The sequence below is a fragment of the Garra rufa genome, chromosome 3, assembly GCF_049309525.1.
Source record: "Garra rufa chromosome 3, GarRuf1.0, whole genome shotgun sequence".
In the NCBI taxonomy this organism is placed as follows: Eukaryota; Metazoa; Chordata; class Actinopteri; order Cypriniformes; family Cyprinidae; genus Garra; species Garra rufa.
Window position 1 is genome coordinate 36,115,431 of NC_133363.1, and position 25,171 is coordinate 36,140,601.

The 25,171-nt window shown below is 36.6% G+C and overlaps 1 protein-coding gene and 1 long non-coding RNA gene across 2 annotated transcripts in view; one reads left to right on the forward strand and one right to left on the reverse strand.

Annotated features, from left to right (window-relative positions):
- Positions 1-1,149: 1,149 nt before the first annotated feature.
- LOC141332521 (uncharacterized) lies at positions 1,150-4,004 on the reverse strand. Its single transcript, XR_012355317.1, has 4 exons — positions 3,620-4,004; positions 3,260-3,345; positions 2,900-2,989; positions 1,150-2,112 (listed from the first exon to the last, which is right to left on the reverse strand). It is a non-coding gene; the product is annotated as an uncharacterized lncRNA (long non-coding RNA).
- A 9,439-nt stretch (positions 4,005-13,443) lies between these two features.
- Positions 13,444-25,171, forward strand: part of slc7a10a (solute carrier family 7 member 10a) — a 36,080-nt gene continuing 24,352 nt past the window's right edge. Inside the window, exons 1-3 of the mRNA XM_073836055.1 lie at positions 13,444-13,635; positions 18,011-18,215; positions 18,518-18,669. Of these exons, the coding sequence (XP_073692156.1) occupies positions 13,485-13,635; positions 18,011-18,215; positions 18,518-18,669 (508 nt within the window). The 5' untranslated portion in view covers positions 13,444-13,484. The remainder of the gene's footprint in view (positions 13,636-18,010; positions 18,216-18,517; positions 18,670-25,171) is intronic.

Sequence of the window (25,171 nt, forward strand, 5' to 3'; positions counted from 1 at the left end):
ACACACGTAGACAACATTAAGGACCGACAGGGAACTAAACTCAAAGACAGACTTATAAAGGCAAACTAATCAAACACAGGTGAAGGGAATGACGCTAACAAGGACTAAACCAAATACACAGAACAACGGGGGGAGACAATGGGAGAAAACAAGTGCCAAAACAGACGTGAACGTAACACTCTCTGAGGATTTGAGAATTAGAATTGTTGCTCTCCACAAAGATATCCAAGGCTATTCGAAGTTCAGTAACACCCTGAAACAGAGTTACACTACAGTGGTCAGGGTCATACAGAGGTTTTCCAAGATGGGTTCCATTTGGAACAGGCCTTGCAAGCGTAGATCAACGTAGTTGAGCACTCATTCTGTGCATCAGGGGCAAAACCTGATGCACAAGTGCTGCTAGCAGTGCTTTAAAGGTTGCAGAATTAGAAGGTCAGCTTGTCAGTGCTCAGATCATACGCCGCACACTGCAACAAGTCAGTTTGCAAAGGTGCCGTCACAGAAGGAAGCCTCATCTGAAGCTGACTCACAAGAAAGCCTGCAAACAGTTTGCTGAAGACAACCTGTCCAAGAGCATGAATTACTGGAACCATGTCCTGTGGTCTGATGATACTGTAAGTTAAACTTGTTTGGCTCAGATGGTGTCCAGCATGTGTGGCGATGCCCTGGTGAGGACTACCAAGAAAATTGTGTCTTGCCTACAGTCAAGAATAGTGGTGGTAGCATCAGAGGTGGGTAGAGTACACTGTAAAAAGTTTGCTGTAAATTTTACAGTAACTTACTGGCAGCTGGATGCCAGTAAGTTACTGTAAAAATGTTTACAGTATTATTACTGTAAGTGCATTTACAGTATTTTTACTGTAATTTCATTTACAGTGTTTTTACTGTAATTTCATTTACAGTGTTTTTACTGTATCTTCAATTACAGTATTTTTACTGTATTTTCAATTACAGTATCAGTACTATAGAGTTTATTTTCATTTATTTTAAACATTTTTTACCTGTAAAAATAATCCAATTAACCTACAGCACTGTAATTCAAGATTTTTACCACCCCAACCCCATAAAAATCACATAAGAAATCACAAAATCACAAAACTCATAAGCATTAGTTCTGATAATATTCTTTTTAATTGTTGAACATTTTCTTTTTAAAAGTACAGAGACTTTGTATCATGGCAAACATACACATACTGAAAAGCAAAAATAAGTAAGTACACTACCAGTCATAAGTTTTTGAACACTAAGATTTTTTTAAAGAATTCTCTTCTGCTTACCAAGCCTGCATTAATTTGATCCAAATTTAATTTATTCCTTTGATCAAAGCTGAATTTTCAGCATCATTACTCGTCTTCAGTATCACATGATCCTTCAGACATCATTCTAGTATGCTGATAAACATTTTATTTAATTTTTAGATTTTTCAGGATTCTTTGATGAATATAAAGATATTATTTAGCAAGGATGATTTAAATTGATCAAAAGTGATAATAAAGACATTCATAATGTTACAAACTATTTCTGTTTCAGATAAATGCTGTTTATCTGAACTTTCTATTCATCAAAGAAACCTGAAAAAAAAATGTACTCCACTGTTTTTAGCATTATAATAATTTCAGCAACATCATAATAATAGTTTTTGAGCAGAAAATCAAATTATTAGAATGATTTCTGAAGGATCATGTGACTGCAGTAATGATGCTAAAAATTAAGCTTTGATCACAGCAATAAATTACATTTTAAAATATATTCAAAAAGAAAACAGTTATTTTAAATAATAAAAATGGTTCAAAAGTGTATTGTTTTTGCTGTACTTTGGATCAAATGAATGCAGGCTTAGTGAGCAGAAGAGACCTTCTTTAAAAACATTTAAAATCTTACTGTTCAAAAGCTTTGTCTGGTAGTGTAAATAAAATAAAATAATACAGTAAAAATGTGTTTGTGTTGTGTTAAATTTTAGTAATTTTGAGTCAAGTTGACAAGCTCTCTGATGAGAAACGGCAGAATGGGATTCAGGCTGATGCTTGTTGTTTGCACCCTCTTTCCAGAAGTCCATCTGATCTGTGACTGTCAATGCATTTGCTGCCACAAAGGTTGACTGTCTGAACGAACCTGCAAGCACAAGAAAAACAGTGCTTAAAGAATTTGCCTCAACTGTCAAACTTGGTGCTGTATGCATTTTAAAAAAAATGATATACTACATACGAACGCAGTAGTAAGAAAAAAAACTGAAGAAACTTTTTCTTGAAATTTTTTATAAAGAATTTTATGAATGGGTCAGTAAGTCACTGATTCTAGGTGTTTAAAAAAGGTAAATTCATTCAGTAATTAAACACTGCTGTGTGCAGAGATGCACAACATGGCTTTGTTAAGAACCATTTTTACTAAATGGAGCAAAAAGACAATATTTTCTTCTTGATTTAAATCACTTAATATTACATTCTTGTTTATTGAATTTTGTTGCCCTGACACTTAGTAAAGTCTGCCACAGACCATGCTAAATGCTAACCAATCTGTTCATATAAACATTCTAAACAGGTGTGTGTTTCCTAGAAAGTCTGTGCATATAATAGGCCTACTATGATTAAAAATCTATATTTGTTGTTTTACAGTAACAATAATCTAAATTGACAGACAGTAAGATTGCTATTATGAATTTAAAGGATACAGTAAGTTAAAGATACCTGAAGCAGCTGCATTTTGCTGTTTAAATGCTGGTTTAATAGAAATAATTTTAATGCGCATGCAAACTCAATCTTGATGGTAATAAAAAACATTCCCAGGAAATAAATACCTTACAAATGTGTACTTTAAATACAATATAACTTGCTTAGGATAAAAGCATCTGAAAAATGCATGAATGTAAATGCAATGTAAAACAAAATATGTTTTAGGTTACCTTATTCTGCATGTCTGTAAAATGGACAGCTGGCTGTATGATGATTCTGCCCTTGATGGTCAGCATCCAGTTAGTGCTTGGAGAAATCTCCTGTAACAGACAGTGTCACAACACCCTTTTAGTGTTACTATAGTTTATGATCAGAAAAGACAACTACTGTACAGTAATACAATTTACATTTTTAATAAAATAAACATTTATCATATTTATTAGCAAAACTTGCTATATTAATATATTGCTAGCCCGTTACTCTCTTTAAAATGTTAACCCGTTCTGTGAGTTAGTGGAGAACAGCAGCCTGTGGCTAATTTAGTAACGTTAACATTAGTTAAGTTGACGAAAGCAAAAGCTTAACGTTACCTGTTGTTTGCACTGCGACGACGGCAATCACCAGAAAAGACTCCAATACACCTCTGATGCAGACGACATGACCACGAGACCACAAACTTGAAAATAAAACACAAAAGAAGCACTTAACCGCGGTGTTTCAGCTTTACCTCAGTGTTTCATGTTAGCGCGCTGTTTATGTCACGTCTGTCACTGAATTTAGGGACCGTCTATAAAGTTACATACGACATTGATACACACATTTCTTACTTAAACATCATTTGAAGAGAATTACCTTGCCAGCTATAAAGAAGCAGCGTTGAAAAGATATTATGCTGCTCTGTGACTAACGTTGAGTTTGTCAACTTCGGCTTATGGACATTATTAGCTTACCAGTTCATGTTATCGTCGATACTATGGCAGTCATTCACAAGAAGAAGATCCAAAATACACCTCCGACGTTACAGACGACATCCAGACCAGAAACTTGAAAATAACAAGCAAAAGAAGGGCTTGAAAATACTATTTAAAATCTCCACAGAAAAAGCGGTGTTGCTTAACGCACTTTACGTTACCTCAGTATTTCACCTCAGTTCGCCGTTAAGCTTGAGTAACGTTAAGGGCTCGTCAGACGAGCTAACTTGCATTAAAGGGCAGCACAATATACAAACGCGTTTCTCGGTTTCACTAAAGTTTATTTCGACTAATATGTGTCACCTTAAGTTACTCACCAGTCCATGTTTTCACCGTTATGGCGGCCCCCCGGCCGTCAGTCAGAAAAAAAGGCTACCGACATGCAAAACACGATGAATATTGTTAGTTTGCTGTTAACAAGTGAAAACATCTTAAAATTGTTCAGTTTTTCATAAAACACAAATAATATACTAACCTTTTTGTCAAGTTATTGGTGCAACATTTCTCCTTTTGTCCTTTTTACCGCCACTTCCTCTCAGCAGGAGAGAAAAAAAATCGCCCTTGTCATTGGTCAATTTTTCGCGGGCAAGTTCACTACTGTAAATTTACAGTAGTTTACTGTAAACGGATTTACAGTAGTGGATAATTACAGTAGTGATCATATATTTTCCCATAATCCTTTGCAGTTTACAGTAAAATACTGTATATACATTTTACAGTATCTTACTGTAGATATTACAGTAAAATACTGTTCAAATTACAAAAATCGGTTACAGTGTACCCAAAATCTGTACTCAAGTAAAAGTACAAGTACTTATGGAAATATTTACTCAAGTATGAGTAAAAGTAACAATCTTAATAGTTACTTGAGTAAGAGTAAAAAAGTATCCGATGAAAAAAGTACTCAAGTAGCCAGTTACTAGTTACTTCTTGATATGAAGTGAAGACCCTGAATTTCAAACTGTTTGGAAAGCTTCTGCACACCTCTCCTTGAAAACATTATATTTGTATTATATATATATATATATATATATATATATATATATATACACACACACACAGGGCTCGCAAAATTTCTGGTAGCCCTTCGGGCAGGTACTCTTCAGTTTTTGGTAGCCTGAAAATTTATTTAACTAGCCCAAATAAAAAAATACCTTTTTTTAAATATAGAAAATCAGATAGGAGTCTAATCAAAATTTAAAAGGGATAAATTGAGTATATAATTTATTATATTTATTTGAAACATAAATATTACTGTACTTGTTTAGATTTTTAGAAGGCACCTTAACTTTTTACATTTACAACTCTGTGTTTGCTGCATAAAAACATGGGTCGATAATTGCAATCATTTGACCATAAACAGCTCAAAAAATGTATTGGAAATGAAAAATTAATTATCTGTCACGAGGGGGCGCTTTAGGAGCGCTGAAATATTACGGTTTCCATAGTAACAGCTGTACACACATCAGTATTAACGCAGTTTTATCAGACATGAAATGAAAATGCCAACGACACGTTTCTGAAGACAGTAACGGAGGAACGCCATCAAATGTAGCGAAGTAAAAGTAAAGTTTTTTCACTATAAATGTACTTGAGTAAGAGTAAAAGTACCTATCTTTAAATATACTCTAAAAGTACTAGTTACCCCAAAAATTTACTCAAGTAAATGTAACGAAGTAAATGTAATTCGTTAATACCCACCTCTGGGTAGCATCATGGTCTGGGGTTGCATGAGTGCTGCTGGTACTGGGGAGCTGCAGTTCATTGAGGGAAACCATTACATAATATACATTCTAAAGCAGAACATGATGCCTTGCCTCCAGAAACTAGGCCGAACGGCAGGTTTCCAACATGATAACGATCCCAAACACACCACCAACATGACAACTGCCTTGCTGAGGAAGCTGAAGGTGATGGGGTGGCCAAGTATGTCTTCAGACCTAAACCCTATTAAGCACCTGTGTGGAGAAGCACCATGTGTCTAAGGTTCAGCAGCTCTGTGAGAAGTGGAAGAGGATCCCAGTAACAACCTGTGCAGCTCTGGTCAATTCCATTCCCAGGATGATTAAGGCAGTGCTAACACAATATATTGACACTTTGGACAAGTTCACTTAGGGTGTACTCACTTCTGTTGCCAGCTATTTTGACAATAATGGCTGTATGTTGAGTAATTTTCAGAGGACAGTAACTGCTATACTGCTATACAAGCTTCACATTGACTACTTTAAAATATATCCAAGTTTAATTTCTATAGTATTGTCCCTTGAGAAGATATACTAAAATGGTTGCTGAAATGTGAGGGGTGTACTCACTTCTTTGTTTAATGCTGCTGGTAGTGTCAGCCTGGAAGATGTTTTTTTTTTTACTTTAGACTCTGACGCTGACACTGTGTGTGACTTTGTGTGTGAATCACATGGAACATTCCTCTAAGAGCTCCAGGCCTGCTGAGAGTCAGATGTGGAATTCTTTCCATTCTAATAAAGTACACCACTAGATGGAGCAAAAAGTGTACAAAAGACTCCAGAATCACAGGAATTGGTCACTCAAGAATTCAAATGAACATTTTCCATTAAAATAACATCAATCAGGAATGTCTCTGCAGTAAAATAATAATAATAATAAATACTAAAATGTTAATGTGCAGCAAAAAGTCAATACAAAGCAAATATGACAATTTTACCCAAAAATAATCAGTCAAAATGTGTTTGTGAGGGAGAGTGACTATCTGTCAACTTATTGTAAAGGAGGCCGGACTACTTTTAGAGAGAGGAGTTCCTCCTCTGAGCCTTGAATGACTTTTACAACAACAGGTTTCCGCTCATTTCTCTCCTCTATTCGGCTAGGCACAAAGCTGAGTGTGAGGCAGTGCTTTTTCTGCTCTGAATGGGCTGAGAGTGAGAAATGTCATGTTAAGCTGACCTCAGATCAGTGGAAACAGAGAAGCGCTCATGGCTGGTGCAGGGTTTAGTTGCTATGCAGCCATAGACCTCACCCCAAGAACTTTAGTTGCTCACTGGACAAATTATGTTTTGTGATCCATAATGGCAGACCAATGATCTGAGTAAAATTATTATTTGGTCTACGAAAAAAAGAAAGAAAAAAAATATGTGTGTGTTTGTGTGATTGGGGGAAGAAGGGGGTCGGCACAGAAAGTTGTGATTGTATAATTAATGTGTGTGTGTGTGTGTGTGTGTGTGTGTGTGTGTGTGTGTGTGTGTGTGTGTGTGTGTGTGTGTGTACCTGGTATTCATCACGGCTTATAAATCATGCACAATGAGTTTTTTTGAGGAAGTAAAAGTGTGCACAATCTCCTGTGAGGGCTAGGTTTAGGTGTAGAGCGATAGAAAATATGGTTTGTACAGTATGAAAACCATTACGCCTATGGAATGTCCCCATAAAACATGTAAACCCAACATGTGTGTGTGTGTGTGTGTGTGTGTGTGTGTGTGTGTGTGTGTGTGTGTGTGTGTGTGTGTGTGTGTGCGTGTGTGTGTGCGTGTGCATGTTTGTCCGTGTGTATGGAAGTGAGCATGTATGGGTGAGAGTGTTTGTGTGTGAAAGACCACACCAGCTACATTGAACATTAGACAAAGTGATTGATGACAGAATCGTTGGGTCCACCAGTCTCCCAAACACAGATGCATTCTGTACTGGCAGTCTAGACTATTAGAGTTCAGGAAGTGTCTCAACCATTAAACAGCCCCTATATATTCACTTAAAACTGCCAAGAGAATGGAAAAGCCAAGAGGGAAAATGCATTCTGCTTGGCTCACATAGTGAACCATATCTGGAGATACAGCTATTCAGTTTAGACGCCTGATAATTTTTTTCCATGACGGTAGAATAAAGGTTTCCACTCCTGTCCAAATGGCTCTTCTGGTGATACTGTCCAGTTTTTACCATTTCTACTATAGAGTCTTAAAAATGTACATGATGTTATATATGTTTGTTATTATATTTAATTATTGCAAAATATTTAAATAAGCTCTGTAGGTTTAATCAAACTTAGAGGAGAGAGCAAAGTAGGGCTGCAACAACTAATCGATAAAATCGATTATTATCGATAATGAAATTCGTCGACAACGATTCTCATTATCGATTAGTCGGGTCCGCCCACAGTGCACGTGCACTTCAGATGATCACGTCAAATTACAGCACTGAATGACGCATGTCTATAGACATAATGCATCTAAGAAGAGTGGAGGAAACAGACTGAGATGCTGCAGGAGAGATACGTGATCTGAGCTGCCCAAAACATGAGAATTCTTTATTTTAAACTATCTCTATTTTGAAGCTGATAGCGTAATGGCTTGCCCTGTGAGGCGCTTTGACAGAACCGTTTGCATGCTCGTATGAAAACTTTTAGTTTACGGTCATATCCTTATCTGTAAATGTCACAAATTCACACAAGCATTTCCATTTATGCATAAAAGTCCATCCTGGCAGTCTGTGCTAAGTTTAAAACTTTACTGAATGAGCGTCAGACAGCCGGAACAAAGAACACAGGGAGACACTTAATACTGAGTCAGCGCAAAAACATTCATGTCAGCCGTTGAATGTTACATTTAGATTTAAATACAATATTTAGTGCACGTATTTGTGAAGGGTAGGAACTATAGGCCAGGGCTGTGACGGTGGCAGATTTTTACCAACTACGGTGGTGCTGTATTTAGGCTATAGAAATGAGCCTCAAACATTATTAACAAACGAGCGTGTTTAGCAACTCCGTCGTTGAAGAAGCAACTTACAAAACGCTAAAATAAATCAACGAAATAAAACATTTAAATAAGAAAGTAGCCTAAAAAAGAGTTGAATAGGCTATTAAACAAACATTCGTTGCAAAAAACAACCTCGACAGCTGATTAGAATTACTGGCTCGATTCCGACTGGAACCTCTCTTTCTCTTCCCCATTGCGCAGCTGCTGTTTTTAATAACAAGGTAATTACATTTATTTTCGTTTCTTTAGTTTATAAAGTTAATTTAGAAATATATTTGAAACACTTTTTATTTGTGAAATTCAAGTTTTTGTTTTTTAAAGTAACGAAGCGCCCAGCGGCCGACATATGAATTTAGCCTTCTCAAATCATCACGATATAAATTAAAATCCTTAGATATATAAATAAAAAAAAACTGAAAGCATATTACAATATTAGTTTAATCGTTTAACTTAGATAAATGTGTAGGCCCTATAGGCGCACATCTAATCGTTTGTGCGCAGAGTGAAAGCTTTACAGGACATGAAGGTGCAAGCGCCATGTAAAACTTCATTTTTGCTCATAAATGTAAGAGTAATACATTTACTTTAAATTATTACTGCACTACTATAAAACGAAATAATTCAAATCGAAAACAAAACTATTTTATTAGATATAGGCCTAATCCATAAAGATGCATTTAGGCTTTAAAAGCGCGTCCAGTGAGCAGATCTTTGCGACACTGACTCAGAAAATTCTAGTTTATTAATAAATAATTTGAATATCTCCTTAATTTCCCCCCGCCACATTCATGGTAATTACTTTAGCTGGGGCTTTGCGGCCAGTTTAATCTTACTGCGTGCATCTGAACGTGGAACTCTGCTGAAGGCACTTGCGCTCGCTGATGCTGCTGTAGGCGGGACACTAAACACCAACACGGCAGAATAAATAGCAGAAACACTGTATTTTATGCTTGTTAGTGTGTTTTTCTTCAGATATTTGTCTTTTCTCTTTATTACGACAGGTGAATTGTTGTAAATTGTTTAGCACTGTGTGTTCATAGCATTCAGAATGTGGAATAGTGCGATTTTAAAAATAAATAAATAATTGAAATTTTTAAGCCAACTAATCGATTAATCGAAAAATTAGTCGGTGAACTAATCGATTATCAAAATAATCGTTAGTTGCAGCCCTAGAGCAAAGACCACTGTATATATGAGAATTGGGCGGAGCTTGTGTAATCACAGCTCCCATGTGTTGGTCATTCAGAATGAGAGTGTCTTCAAATCCTGTGATACATTTGTTAACAGGCTGACTACTGCGGTCCATCACACACAGTTTCCTGTGTTATCTTTTTCCTCATGTTCACCTTGCATTGGTTTGCTTTTCTGACCCACTTAAATTCCTATTTTTCAAACTACTTTTAGTCTTCACTCATTTTGGAATATTCAAAGATTACAGTTTTAGACTGAGATTTACAGTATTTGAGGAAATATATATATATATATATATATATATATATATATATATATATATATATTTTTTTTTTTTTTTTTTTTTTGACATTATTGTCTTTATTTAAATAGATTTTATCATCTATTTAATTTATGTAAGTAAAGGGATGAAATCATTTAATTTTTGTATACCAAAAGACTATGTAACAAGATATCATCAGGATTTAAATTTTACAAAAGATCTCAACATGTACAAGCAGATCAGCGGCAAGCTCCATCTGAGAAGAATAACTGGTTGTTCAGGTGTCGTCGTACCCCCCATAACAGTCCGTATCACCGTACACACTCAGTCACAAGAGGGCCACATCCACAGTAAACAGGATCTTTTGGGATTTCTTTTGTTTTCCACTCTCTCACTCACAAAAAAAGCATGATCAGATTCAGAGAAGTGGCAAATCAGGTCTAGAAAAGTGACAAACGTTTGATGCTGACTGATATTTGTTCTTCTTTTTTTAAAAATGAATTTATTTCATTTCTTTATTCTGAATATATATATATATATATACAGTGCCCTCCACTAATATTTGCACCCTTAGTAAATATGAGCAAAGGTGACTGTGAAAATAAATCTGAATCGTTTATCCTTTAGATCTTTCATTTGAAAAACTCACAAAATTCTAACCTTTCATTGAAGTAAAACGGGGGAAAAAATGGGGGGGGGGGGGGGGTCTCATTATGAAATAAATGTTTTTCTCTAGTTCACGTTGGCCACAATTATTGGCACCCCTAAAAATTTGTCTAAGTAAAATATCCCCATATTATATTCCCATTAATATTACATTTTTTAGCACACCAGCTAGCTAGGAGTATAAAAGCTACGAGTATAAAATTGTCCAATCATGACTTTCTGTTCCTCAGGATTATAAATATGAGGAACACAAAAGCCAAATTCCCTCAATCATCCATCACAAGAAGTAAAACCAAAGAATGTAGTTCTGATGTGCAGAACAAGTTTGTTGAGCTTCACAAAATAGAAAGTGGCTGTTAGAAAAGAGCTAAAGCATTGAAAATCCCCATTCTCACCATCAGGGCAATAATTAAGAAGTTCCAATCAACTAAAGATGTTACAAATCTGCCTAGAAGAGGACATGTGTCTATATCATCCTAATGCATGATAAGGAGGAGAGTTTGAGTGGCCAAAGACTCTCCAAGGATCACAGTTGGAGAATGCCAGAGAATTGTTGAGTCTTGGGGTCAGAAAGCCTAAAATAAAATGATCAAACAGCCCCTACATCACCACATGTTTGAGAGGGTTTTAAGAAAAAATCCTCCTGGCTCACCCAAAAACAAACTTTAGCATGTCAGACATGATTGGAACTTCAAACAGGACTTGCTTCTATGGTCAGATGAAACTAAAAATGAGCTTTTTGGCAGCTAACCCTCCAGATGGTTTTGGTGCAGACAGAGATAAAAAGGTACCCCATGCCCACGGTTAAAAATACTGCTGGGTCTTTAATGTTGTGGACCTATTTTTCTGCCGGAGGTCCTGGACATCTTGTTTAGATACATGGCTTTATGGATTCTATCAAATTCCAGCAGATAAAAAATCAAAACCTGACTGCTTCTGTCAGAAATCTTATAATGGGCCATGGTTGCATCTTCCAGCAGGATGATGATCCAAAACAAACATTAAAATCAACACAAAAATTGTGTCTCTGAGCACAGAATGAAGCTTCTACCATGGCCGTCCCAGTTCCCTGACCTGGACCCTGTATAGAATCTGAAGAGAAGAAGCACAAACATGAAGCTGGGAAGAGAGAGATTCTGGAGAATCTAGAGAGATTCTGAAGGAATGGGCTCTGATCTCTTGTCAGGTGTTCTCCAAACTCATTAGACATTGTTGGAGAAAACTCAGAACTGTTATCTTGGGAAAAGGATGTTGCAATAATTGGGTGCCAATAATAGTGGCCAACGTGATCTAGAGAAAAAACATTTATTTCATAATGAGATTTCACCCCTAGGTTATATTGATTTACTTCAATGACAGGTTAGAATTTTGTCAATTTTTTGAATGAAAGATCAAAAGGATAAATGATGCAGATTTATTTTTACATCCACTTTTGCTCATATTTACCAAGGGTGCCAATATTAGCGGAGGGCACTGTATATCATGCTCTCTCAAGACAATTATGTTCACAATTATGTTTATGCAAAAAAAAAAAAAACAGAGTCAGACTGAAAGTCCATATTGTCACACCACTTCAATAAAAAACACATACACACATGCATGCATATATCAAAACAATGTAAATGCAAATTAGATCACTCCTAACACCCATAAAACCATAACAAACCTCCACAGAGCAGAAAGAGTGGGTGGCACTGTCAAATATGATCAAAGGAAAGAACAGAGTGCAATGCATGACAGAGGTTTTAACAGTGGGTTGTGGTAGGATGTGCTATACTTAAAATTAAATTTCCTGTTTTATATTATTTATATTTGTTGTACATGTAGTTATTATTAACACTGAGAATAAATGGAATATTTAGGCCTATACTTTTAATTCATTTGTTACACAGCAGGATAACTTAGTGAAGACCAAATGTTATTAAAATTGTGATTTTATTTTTAAATAGCTGAATTAAAAAAGAACTTAAAAATATTTTATGTGAACACATTAAAGGTATAGTTCACCCAAAAACGAAAATTCTGTCATTAATTACTCATGTTGTTCCAAACCTGTCAGACCTTCGTTCATCTTCAAAACACAAATTAAGATATTTTTGAGCTTTCTGACCCTCCATAGACAGAAATGCAACTGACATGTTCAAGGCCCAGAAAGGTATCAAGTCCATGTGACATCAGTGGTTTAACCATGATTTTACGAGGTTACAAGAATACTTTTTGTGTGCAAAGAAAACAAAAATAACAACTTTATTCAATAATTCTTCTCCTCCACGTCACCCTAGCACCATCATGTAGAGCACCCCGCGTACAATGCGTTTTGATATTCTCCATAAAGGTGCTAGGGTGACACGGAGGAGAAGAATTGTTGAATAAAATGTATATTTAAGTTTTCTGTGCACACAAAAAGTATTCTTGTGGCCTTGTAAAATTATGGTTGAACCACTGATGTCGCATAGACTATTTTATCAATGTCCTTACTACCTTTCTGGGCCTTAAACGTGGTTGTGTAGCTGTCTATGGAGGGTCAGAAATCTTTCGGATTTCATTAAAAATATATTAATTTGTGTTCCCGAAGCTGAACAAAGGTCTTATGGGTTTGGAACAACATGAGGGTGAGTAATTAATGACAGAATTTTCATTTTTTGGTGAACTACCCCTTTAAAGTGCGACAGTAAAAGTACAGTATAGCCCACATACAATAAGCTCTAAGAACAACCCTGAACAACCCTTATAACAACCCATAGTCAACATAAACACAACTTGACTGTTAATGCCAAAATTACCATTAAACGCTGTGATATCGAGGCGCTGAAATGCTACAAGTGTCCTGCTCTTTGTTCGCGTGTGGTGCAGGTAAGCGCGTGCCAGCGCACAGCACAACCTGTTGATCTCTATAGAGGCAGGCAACGTGAGTTCTGCGCATGCGTGAGCGCCTTGCGTCCTGCATCAACTGGCTATATGAGACCGGGCGCGGATACAGATGCAGTTTTCTTGAACAGCCGGACAAATGGATGGAACCGAAACGAACCGGAGGAACTGCGCGAAAACGGAGCAACAGAAGATGTTGGACTCCGGAGGAAACCAAAGTGGAACAAAAGAGGACAGAGTGACTCTTAAAAAAGAAATCGGTCTGTTGAGCGCCTGCGCCATAATAATAGGTGAGATGTTTCCTTATATTCAAATATGCCACCGCGTGCGCGCTAACCACTTTCAACTTTTTCTCTCCGCATGTTCCGTTGTCAGTCATTTCCTCACAGTCTGCTTCTCTTTCAGCTATTCATCTTAATCGAATGTCCTCACACTTTAATATTCTTTCTCTTTAATGATATCGGTCAACATCTGCTTCCATCTGAAATGCGCTTCGCTCTAAATGTCGAGTGAAAATAAAGTATTAAAACGCTAGGTTTCCAAAACTCATATCGTCAAGTAGTACGGCTGTCTTACTTTGTTAGGACAACAGACAAAGTGAAGACAAACAGCATTGCTTGGTTTCTGTAGAGAAGAGCGTCTTGTACTATGCCGCTGCTACTTACAGTAGTCTCCATCAGACTCAGTTCATCAGAGCGCGGATTGCATCATTGAGGAAGAGAATCAGGCTGAAACTCAACTCCGCGCTTACGTGGCTACAACCCACTACACTGTGTCCTTCACGTGCCCTGAACAAACCCACCATAAAAGACTCCATTGCTATATACACTGCAGTGGAAGATATAGAATTAAAGTAGGCGGAAGTGCTGACTTCGTTTTAAGGAAACAAGATCGTATTGCTGCCTTCGATGCAAACACACATGTCTCGTGTTATGGATGTCATATATCTGAAGGTTTATGCACTGCAAGATGTAAATGTTTATGGTAGTCAGTAAATCATGGTGTATGATTAAATGAGATTTGGACAGGGAAATACATCACAGTTCAAATTCATATTTTCTAATGTACTGTATAGCATCCTCAAAATTAAACAGACTTTAGACAACCTTTTTTCATTAGTGTGCTGGCCACATCCATCCAATGAATAATCCTGTGTGTTTGCATATTCACTGTAAAGAATTAATTTGACTGTTTTGATGTAAACTATTCATTGGAGTGTGAGATGATCTTCAGCAAAACAGCATGAGATATTTTATTGCTCAAATGAAGGTCTTAGCTTTTATAAGACTGACCCTATGCTTTTGTATTTTTGTTCATTTGTAATGTGACATGTCTGCCATATCAGTGATATTTATTAAGTCTTATATCAGCCCTATAGAGGAGCCCAATAAAGGAGACTATAGCTGTCACACTTTTTACTCATTAGTTTATGTTCATTTTTAATGTCAGTTTTAATACAGGTATATACTTTAAAGACTTTGCTACAAAAAACCCCTAATGTACACTTCTATCATTATTGCCTGGGAAAAAAGGTCTAGTTCACACATGTTGATATACAGCATATAGGTCTTTTTAGGATACAAATGTTTATTTCTCAACTATATTTGATAATGTATACATGACCCTGGACCACAAAACCAGTCATAAGAGATTTATACATAATCTGAAAGCTGAATAAATAAGCTTTCCGTTGATGTATGGTTTGTTAGGTTAGGAATATTTGGCCGAGATAAAACTATTTGAAAATCTGGAATCTGAGGGTGCAAAAAAATCTGAATACTGAGAAAATTGCCTTTAAAGTTGTTCAAATGAAGTTCTTAACAATGCATATTATTAATCAAAAATTAAGTGTTGATATATTTATAGTGGGAAATTGACAAAAATATCCTAAACATTTTTGGTATAACAGAAAAATCGATATTTTGACTTGTACACAATACAATGTATTGTTGTTGTTGGTTATTGCTACAAATATACCCATGCTACTTAAGACTGGTTTTGTGATCCAGGGTCACATATGATATCTATATATTTTTATAAGACATATAGGCTTTCTCTTTAAGGTTTTTATAGAGATTATAAAGGTTAAGGTGTAGATATAACGAATGTTAATAGTTTTGATCTTGGTTTCCCTGTGGAACATCAACATACAGGTGCAGCTGTAGATTTCAGTTATGATTGTGGTTTAGTGGCTTTATGGGTAGTAAAACTGACACTGTTTTGTTCACAGCAATTTACCACTTTACATGTTTGACATTAATCTGACAAGTACCATAGGTGCTGTGTGTAATTTCTCTGACTGCACTGAAGCATAAAAACACCATAATACATTTGTTCACATACTTGCTTTTCTGAACAGCAATGCTAGAGCCAGTTATTCTACTTTGAAAATGTGCTTTCCATTTCAGAATATCAAATGTTTTTGTTTTGATCTGTGTGATTTCGCCCACAGCCAGGTTAACCAATAATATTTCGACAGTCTGGTTGCCAGTTAGTGGAAATAACAGCGTAATGCAGCTATAGAAGTGACAAATGAACTGGGTCAGAGATTGCACATAAAAAAAAAAGCTCTATGATCAGACGCATAATAAAACGTGAACAAATCAACTCTTTAGATTACAGCAGATTAATCCTTAAAGGGATAGTCACTCAAAAATGAGAATTACCCGATAATTTACTCACCCTCAAGCCATTCTAGGTGTGTATGACTTTCTTCTTTCAGACAAATACAGGAAGAGTTATATTAAAACATGTCCTGGCTCATCCAAGCTTAATAATGGCAGAACAGCTTTGAGATTTTGAAGTTCAGTAAAGTGCATCCATCCATTGTCAAGTCTACTTCACATGGCTCCAGGGGGTTAATAAAGGCCTTGTGAAGTCAAACAATGCACTGGTGTAAGACAAATATCCATATTTAAAACATTTATAAACCGTAATCTCTAGCTTAATAAGAACCAAGTTTTGTTTGCAGTCTCCTTTTGACATATATCAAAATCCACAGACATTCTTTACAAATCTGTTTTGTACTTCTAATTCATGACCAGTGTTTTATTTTGCTCTCTGCTGTGCGCTTCCACATTTTTCACTTCTCACCAGAGCTTCGTCTACACCGACATCCTACGTCATCCGCTGGAACACCACTCTGTCATGAACACGAGAGCCGCGTGGAGCACTTTTTATGATGGATGGATGCTCTTCATTTTGCTTCAAAATCTCGCCCCCATTCACTGCCATTATAAAGCTTGGAAGAGCCAGAACATTTTTTAATAAAACCCTGATTGCATTTTTTAAAAAGTAGAAAGTCATATACACCTAGGATGCCTTTAAGGTGAGTAAATCATGGGGTAATTTTTATTTTTGGGTCAACTATCCCTTTAAGGATTTCCTAGAGGCAAAATAACTGTTAAACTTTAACTGGTAACTTATTTACCTCCTGGCCATGGGAAAGTTTTTCTGTTTTAGAATGTCCTCCTGATATTACTCAAGGTCAATGACAAATTTTATCAGATACTTTACACAATTTTCTTTGCCAACGCAGTTTATTTTCTTGTTTTTAACACGTCTTCAAGTAATGTAGACACAATTAAACCTCATTTACCCCATCACATCTTTAAAGTTAATTAAACGAGTGGATTAGTGGTTTTAACTGCAATGAGTTTGTCAATAGCATAACCAATGGCCAGATGATGATATAGCTACAAACCAATTTAATGATAGCAAATGAGATGAAATTTACACTTTTTATTAAGACAGTATTTACTTAAAGTTAACAAAGTTTTAAAATAGCAAAAAATGGTTTAATACGTGACGCTGTTGGTAAATTTGGGAACTGACATGGGGGGGTTAAGACTTCTGTTAATCAGCCGTGCAGAGATTGTGAGTTGTGCGACCAGTCAGAGTCAAGTGTGGTGTAGTGTCACCCCATGAACTTCATTCAGTAACTCTGACTGAGTGGTTTTGAGATGCGCTGGGCTCTGCCTCGTCAACTTCCTTGCTTTATCCTCCAGTTCTGAGGCGCTGGGAGCAAACATTCACATCGACTCACAATACTACCAAATTCAATTTCATGTGAACACCCGCAGACAAAGAGAGAACCCAAAAGGATTACATAATGCTTCGGCCCATAACTGTGGCTGAGCCTCATATAACTGAAACTCTTTTGTTTAAGTTTCCTGAGGCATAATCATTCAGGCACTGCACATGCTCAGGGTGGTTTGACTACGATGTATATGCAGAGATGCAGAACATTTGCCTTTTACTGAATACTGAACGCTCATCTTGATTTCGCAACTGATGTTGACTCTAACATTGTTGATCTTTTTTATCGTGTCTGTTTGCCTGGAATGTGCAGCAGCGTTTTGACAGCTGCAAGGGCAGCGCAAAAAGAAAAAAAAAACACAAGATTGCAGATTTTTAAAAAATATATAAAAAAAAAAAGATATTTCAAGTAAGAAACAAACATGAGAAAGATACCATAATTAAAATCTCAGTTAAATATTTCCATGCACGTAGTACAAATAAACTCTCTCAAATGATCTAATTGGAGAAATTGGCAATAATACTTCTATGCCCTGAGGTGAAGTCCTCATAATTCAGTCTAGTGTAGTTTATTTTAGATTATATGAACACTAAACAACCGATTGCTGTTTTTTTTTGTTTTCTCAGGCAACATCATTGGCTCAGGGATCTTCATCTCTCCAAAGGGTGTTCTAGATCACGCAGGGAGTGTGGGGTTCTCACTCATCGTGTGGGTTCTTGGAGGAGGAATCTGTGCCTTGGGATCACTTTGCTATGCCGAGTTGGGCGTCACCATTCCCAAATCAGGTGGAGACTACTCATACGTGACTGAGATCTTCGGGGGACTGGTGGGGTAGGTCTATTGTTGCCCTCCGGAGAGTTACAGTCAGTGTTCATGTAGCTCAAAACAGTAGAGCATGGCACTAACAATGCCAAGGTCATACGATTCCCAGTAAATGCGTGTGCAGATGCATTATTAATTACTTTGGATGAAAGTGTTTGCCAAATGCCTAAATGCCAATGTGGATGTCTCAGTTTGTGTGTGACGCACACAAGGGACTCACAAGTGTTTACTTGCTCACTTAGATGCAACACTAACAGTTTTTTTTGTATTGGTGATGATAAAGATGGCCATTTGTTTATGTGTTTTCACAGGTTCTTGTTGCTGTGGAGTGCTGTGTTGATCATGTACCCAACGACTCTGGCTGTGATTGCTCTCACCTTCTCCAACTATGTGCTACAGCCGGCCTTTCCTAACTGCCTGCCTCCATACATCGCCACCCGGCTGCTCTCCACCACCTGCGTCTGTGAGTAAAACACACACCATTAGTAAGAATGCAGGTCAGCTCTGATTTGGTACTACTGTCATATGACCACTTAATTACAATTTTATAGATATAGACTATCAGTCAAAAGTTTTTGAACAGTAAGATTTTTAATGTTTTTTAAAGAAGTCTCTCACTAAGCCTGCATTTATTTGATCCAAAGTACAGCAAAAACAGCACAATTTTAAAATATTTTTACTGTTTAAAACAACTGTTTTCTATTTGAATATATTTTAAAATGTAATTTATTCCTGTGATTTCAAAGCTGAGTTTTTTGCATCATTACTCCAGTCACATGATCCGTCAGTAATCATTCTAATAGTATTTATTAGTTAAAAAATATCAAAATTAATACTTTTTATTTAGCAAGGATGCTTTAAATTGATCAAAAGTGATGATAAAGACAATTATAATGTTACAAAAGATTTCTATTTCAGATAAATGCTGTACTTATGAACTTTCTATTCATCAAAGAAACCTGAAAAATTCTACTTAGCTGTTTTCAACATAATAATAATAATAAATGTTTTTGAGCAGCAAATCAGAATATTAGAATTATTTCTGAAGGATCGTGTGACTGGAGTAATGATGCTTAAAAAATGATCTTTGAAATCACAGGAATAAATGACATTTTATAATATATTCAAATAGATAAATAGCATTTTAAATAGCAAAAATATTTAAAAATTGTACTGTTTTGCTGTAATTTGGACCTAATAATTGCAGGCTTGGTGAGCAGAAGAGACTTCTTTAAAAAAAAAAAAACCTTTTGACTGGTATTGTAGTAAATCACTTTGTAGAAATATATATTACAGGACATACTAGTGGTATAGTGAATAATTTTCATTTTATGGTCGATAAGCAAGAAATGACAGACATTAAAATTCTGGGCTGTTTTGTTAAAATAAATTAAATAAAACTATTGGTATTAAAAAAAACATAAAAAATAAAATTATTGGTATTAAATAAAAAAAATGATATTTGAATATTTCATATTTTATCCTCTGCAGGGATTACACATAATAAAAAAATTAAATAATGTAAAAATGGAAGTAATGAGCATTGACAATTATTTATCCAACATCCTTCAGTACTGTTAAAATACATCTTTAATAATACATATAGTTCACCCCTAGTGCATTCAGAATTTAATTCTGACTATTAGACATAGGGCTAGTTGGATAAACTGCTTAGACTAGTTTTTAAAATTTGGTCATTAGACCAAGACTGGTCATTAACTTTTTAAATCCAGTTACAAAATGGTGTAATTTGAATCTGAAAAGTACGACTGATTACCTCTTGGTCAACTCCTAGCTGGTCAAACTAGTTCTTGCGACACAGTCTTAACAAAGTGGGTATGTTTATGAAACTGGCCCATAGTCATAATGAGTCTACTTTGTCCTTCATTCTGTCTTTCTCAATCACTCTGTTGTGTGTCATGCGTGTGTGTATATACCACTTAACTGTGGTTCAATCTTGATCTGAGTACTTAACCCTGGTGGGCGCATGGCAGGATATTTTTGGAGCTGGTGGAGATGAACCAGTCAAATTTATTTCTATGTTCGTTTGAGTGTGTGTGTTTGTTTCAGAAGAGCCCCGTGACTCAGCTGGTTTGGACCTGTCAGATCTGGACAGGGTCTCACAGCAAGGAGTGCTGGGGGTGTGTCAGTGTGAGGGCAGTGGTCCTAATGACAGTGCTGGCTGAGTTGAGCCATCCATCTCTATTTTTGGCAGCAGAATCCAGAATCTGTCGTGAAGAACAGCCAACTGAAGCTTTGAGTCAGACATTCTCCGAAGTGCAGGGTGACGAGGGCCAATGGCTCTATTTAAGGAAGACACCTCATGTATGTGCCCTATCAAAGGATGCTAAACCTGCATCCCAAATCACTGCGCTCTCTTCCGATATTCGGGGAAAGTATTTGTTTGGGTCTGGATGGCAGGGTGAGGTTGATATCGATCTCGTGGTATTAGGGCACCTGACCCTCAGGCTGCGTGGCGTCAGACTCCGTAATGGTGCCAGGCTTTGAGCCGGCGGAACATGTGGGCGTGTCCTCTGTATTGTGTATTGTTTGGGGACCTTGCGGTTGCCCTAGTAACCCCAACGCTCTTTGACAGACAAGAGCATAGAGGCGGGACTTTGTGAGTGCCGCTAAAATACCGTTAAACCTGACAAATGAAAAGTGAATTATGATCTTTTGATGAGCCGCTTGGAGTGTCTGAGTCATGCTTAGGAAGGGCACAGATCTAACGCGCACCCTCCCACTGTCTGTCATTAACCTTTAGACCAAGCAAATACCCTGAAATAACATGAGACATTCAAAGACCTCAGGGAAACACCTAGCACTGTTATTTCACATACAGTTCCCGCACAAATGCCCACAAATGATTCACAGGCTTTACCTGCTAGTTGTGTGTTTGCGATCCTCTGCTGGGTCAGTCAGTGGTGTGGATTTGTGCATAGCTGAATGAAATTCATAATTGAAAAACTGGCTCCCTTTCAGTTTACACTTGGAAATTGAATTGGCCATGCTCACATTTTTTACTTTCATGTAAAAAATAAAATAAAAATGCAACAGTAACACAAAAGTTACAGTTGAAGTCAAAAGTTTACATACACCTTGCAGAATCTGCAAAATTAATAAGAGGATCATACAAAATGCATGTTATTTTTTTAGTTAGTACTCACCTGAATACGATATTTCACATAAAAGACATTTACATATAGCCTACAAGAAAAAATTGAATTAAGTTGAGTTTATATACATTTGATTCTTAATACTGTGTTGTTACCTGAATGAGCCACAGCTGTTTTTTTTTTTCTGTTTAGTAATAGTTGTTCATGAATCCCTTGTTTGTTCTGAACAGTTAAATCTTTTTTCATTTTGAAGCATCAGTGAGTGTTTGAACCTTCTGTAATAGTTGCATATGAGTCCCTCAGTTGTCCTCAGTGTGAAAAAATGGATCTCAAAATCATACAGTCATTGTTGGAAAGGGTTCAAATACACAAAGATGCTTATAAACCAAAGAATGTGTGAGACCTAAAGGATTTTTCTGAAGACCAGCTGACATTTTAATTGTTCAGGACAAACCAAACCTAAAAAAAAAAGAAACACACCATTGTGGATCATTCAGGTAACAACACAACCCTAGCTTGAAGTGGAGAGTTTTTTCTTGCTGTCTGTGTTGATGCAGCAGTGGATATTTTTAAAACTGATGCATTTGGAAACCTTTGCTTGAACCCCTGGCTATGTGTGAGTGAGTGTTCTTAGTTGCACTGTGTGAGAATTTGTCTGTATTGCAGCATGTGTTACATTTGCCCTCCCCTTCTGAATGTTCTGAATGAATGTCACAAGCTCTGTCTGCTGCAGTCAGATTACACACAGAGATACCCCCACACACACACACACACACACACACACAGCTCCTACTGATCTGGACACACACACAAACAAACACACAAACCTTTGCGGAACGTCTCATGAACCTGCATAATGCAACTCAATCTCTTATTTGACTTGGAAAAAAAAAGATGTGTGCCACATTACGTTTTTACAACTCTTTTAATGCTTTGAACCTTTTTATTGGTTTATTCAGAGATTGAAAGAGATCTGTTCATGTGCAACTTTTGTTGCTCATGTCTGCAATATAATTTCAAAAATATTTACACTACCATTCAAAAACTTTTGAACAGTAAGATTTTTATGTTTATGTAATGATCTTTTAGTATTGACCTGAATAAGATATTTCACATAAAAGATATTTACATATAGTCAACAAGAGAAAAAATAAATCAATTTATGAAAATTACCCTGTTCAAAAGTTTACATACGCTTGATTCTTAATACTGCGTTGTTACCTGAATGATCCACAGCTGTGTTTTTTTGTTTAGTGATGGTTGTTCATGAGTCCCTTGTTTGTCCTGAACAGTTAAACTGCCTGCGGTTCTTCCAAAAATCCTTAAGGTCCCACAAATTATTTGGTTTTTCAGGATTTTTGTGTATTGAACCCTTTCCAACAATGACTCTATCATTTTGAGATCCATCTTTTCACACTGAGGACATCTGAGGGACTCATATGCAACTATTAAAGAAGGTTCAAATGCTCCAGAAGGAAAAACTATGCATTAAGCCAGGGGTGTAAACTTTTGAAACAGGATAAAGATGTGTACATTTTTCTTATTTTGCCTGAATATTATATTTTTTTCATTTAGTACTGCACTTCAGAAGCTACAGAAGATACTTACATGTTTCCCAGAATACAAAATAAGTTAAATTTACCCTGATCTTCAAAACGTTTTAACCACCGGCTCTTATAGCATCATATTTTCTTCTGGAACATCGGTAAGCCTTTAAACCTTCTGTAATAGTTGCATATGAGTCCCTCAGTTGTCCTCAGTGTGAAAAGATGGATCTTAAAATCATACAGTCATAGCAGTTATTTTAAATAGTAAAAATATTTCACAACTGTACCATTTTTACTGTACTTTGAATCAAATAAATGCAGGCTTGGTGAGCAGAAGAGAAGTTTGACTGCTAGTTTATAAATACATAAATCCTGCCAAAGAAGTAAAGAGAAAATACTAATTGAAAAAGTTCCCACATATGCTGGTCACTTAATTTTGTTTTATCAATTTAACTTTTTAATAAAACTGTTTAAAAGGCCTGCCATTTACAACACATGGTAAACGTGAAAAAACACAACACTTATTTCAGGTTTTGGCCACCACAGAGTGTTGTAGTGTTTTGCACAATTTTGTGTATTTAGTGCGTCTTTTGTTGGCTTTATCGGTCAATTAGCTGCAGAGGGATGCCCCTCTCGGGGGTTTGAAGTGAGTGGTTGTATTTTGGCAGATTTAAAGGCTGTTAGCACTTCATTAGAATTCTCCTCTCATTAGCTTTGTGTTCATTTAACTTCATTTGGCCACCCTTAGTCACTTCTGCACTGTGATACAAAACAGAAGGAGCTGGAGTCAGATCCGTTGAAGCCAAACAAGAGGAAACAAAACTCATGGCAAACACTGTAGTACTCTGAAATGGACAAGTCATGCAAGTTTAGAACAACATGAGAGCAATATTTTTGGGTGGACTATCTCTTATGTAAGTTGCTGTGTTGCCTGGCTCCCATAAACTAGCAAATGATTTTTTTCAATTCAGATTGCTATGTTTAAATTAATAATAAATGTTAATATGATTTGATCATATCGTATTTCTATAATTAAGATGCATAAGAACACCTAATACATGTGAAAAATATTGAACCAAGAAAGAACCATTGTTATTCAATCAAAGTATTACTAATATTTCTGAATAAAAAATGGAAAATACATTTGGATGCACTGTTTTAGGTTTATTGTTTGCTTTTACCTAAGTTGTACTTTTATCGTAGTTAAAGACTGTCATACTCTCTTCAAGAAAGAAAAGATTCACTAAATACTGTCTGGAATTGCAGGTTGACAGGTGATGTGTATTGAGCTTGGGATCACATGAGCGGATGAAGTCGGGCAGGTTAGCTGTTAGTTTGCAGGCTGTGAGCCGCTCTTGTCGACTGCTTACTCTCGCCAAAAATTCAGCTGGCGTCTGGGCCGTTTTGTTGTGGGGCATCGGAAGCTGTTTGTCTAGGGGGGTCTGACAGATGCCCCGCATGTGTTTGCGTGTGTGGGCGGGTAATTCCGGCCATTGATGGATGAGTGGGGGTAACCCGTCTCCCCTTTGCCCAGTGTCTCCCTCAGCATGCCTGGGTATACTGTGCCATCAAGCCCTGGAGACGGACCTCTGTGTACCGGATCTACACCGGAGCTGTTACACAATGCAGCTGAACACAGAAGCCACTAACCTCAAACACGGATGTACAGACAAGCAACGGCCTCTAATGCCTGTACTTCCGGCCGTGAATGTATAGAATAGTTTTATTTTTTTAAATCTGTCAGCTTGAGTCTGCTTTGTATTGATGCCCCTTGATAAACTACTGGTTTTTGATTCCAAAGTAGTCCCAATTATAATGGATAAAGAAAGATATTAAATAAACCATGTGGAATGGAATAAGGTAACCATATCATTCTACTTTTCCTCTTCCCTAACTTACATTGACTTCGGTTAGAGAAGTGGTTTTCAACTTTTTGACTATATTGTTCACAACATCTGAACTGAAGTAGAAGTTTCTGTAAATTTAATTTCAGGATTCCATACATTTTAAAAGCTGCATGTTTTTCAAGGCACCTACTCTTTTTAACTAATAGATTTGCATTATTTTTTTGATTAATGGTTCTCTGAAAAGAAGAGATTTAAAAGTCACAGGTATCTGGTGTGACCACCAGCTGCTTTAAGTACTACAGTGCATCCCATCCTCGAATGATTTGCCAGTTTGTGTTGTGATATGTTTCCCTACTCTTCCACCAAGACACTTTTTTTACTCAGTAGAAAGGTGTCTTTAATGTCCTAAGTTACTATAGCTGTGACCTTCATGGCCAACCACCTGAAAACAGTAA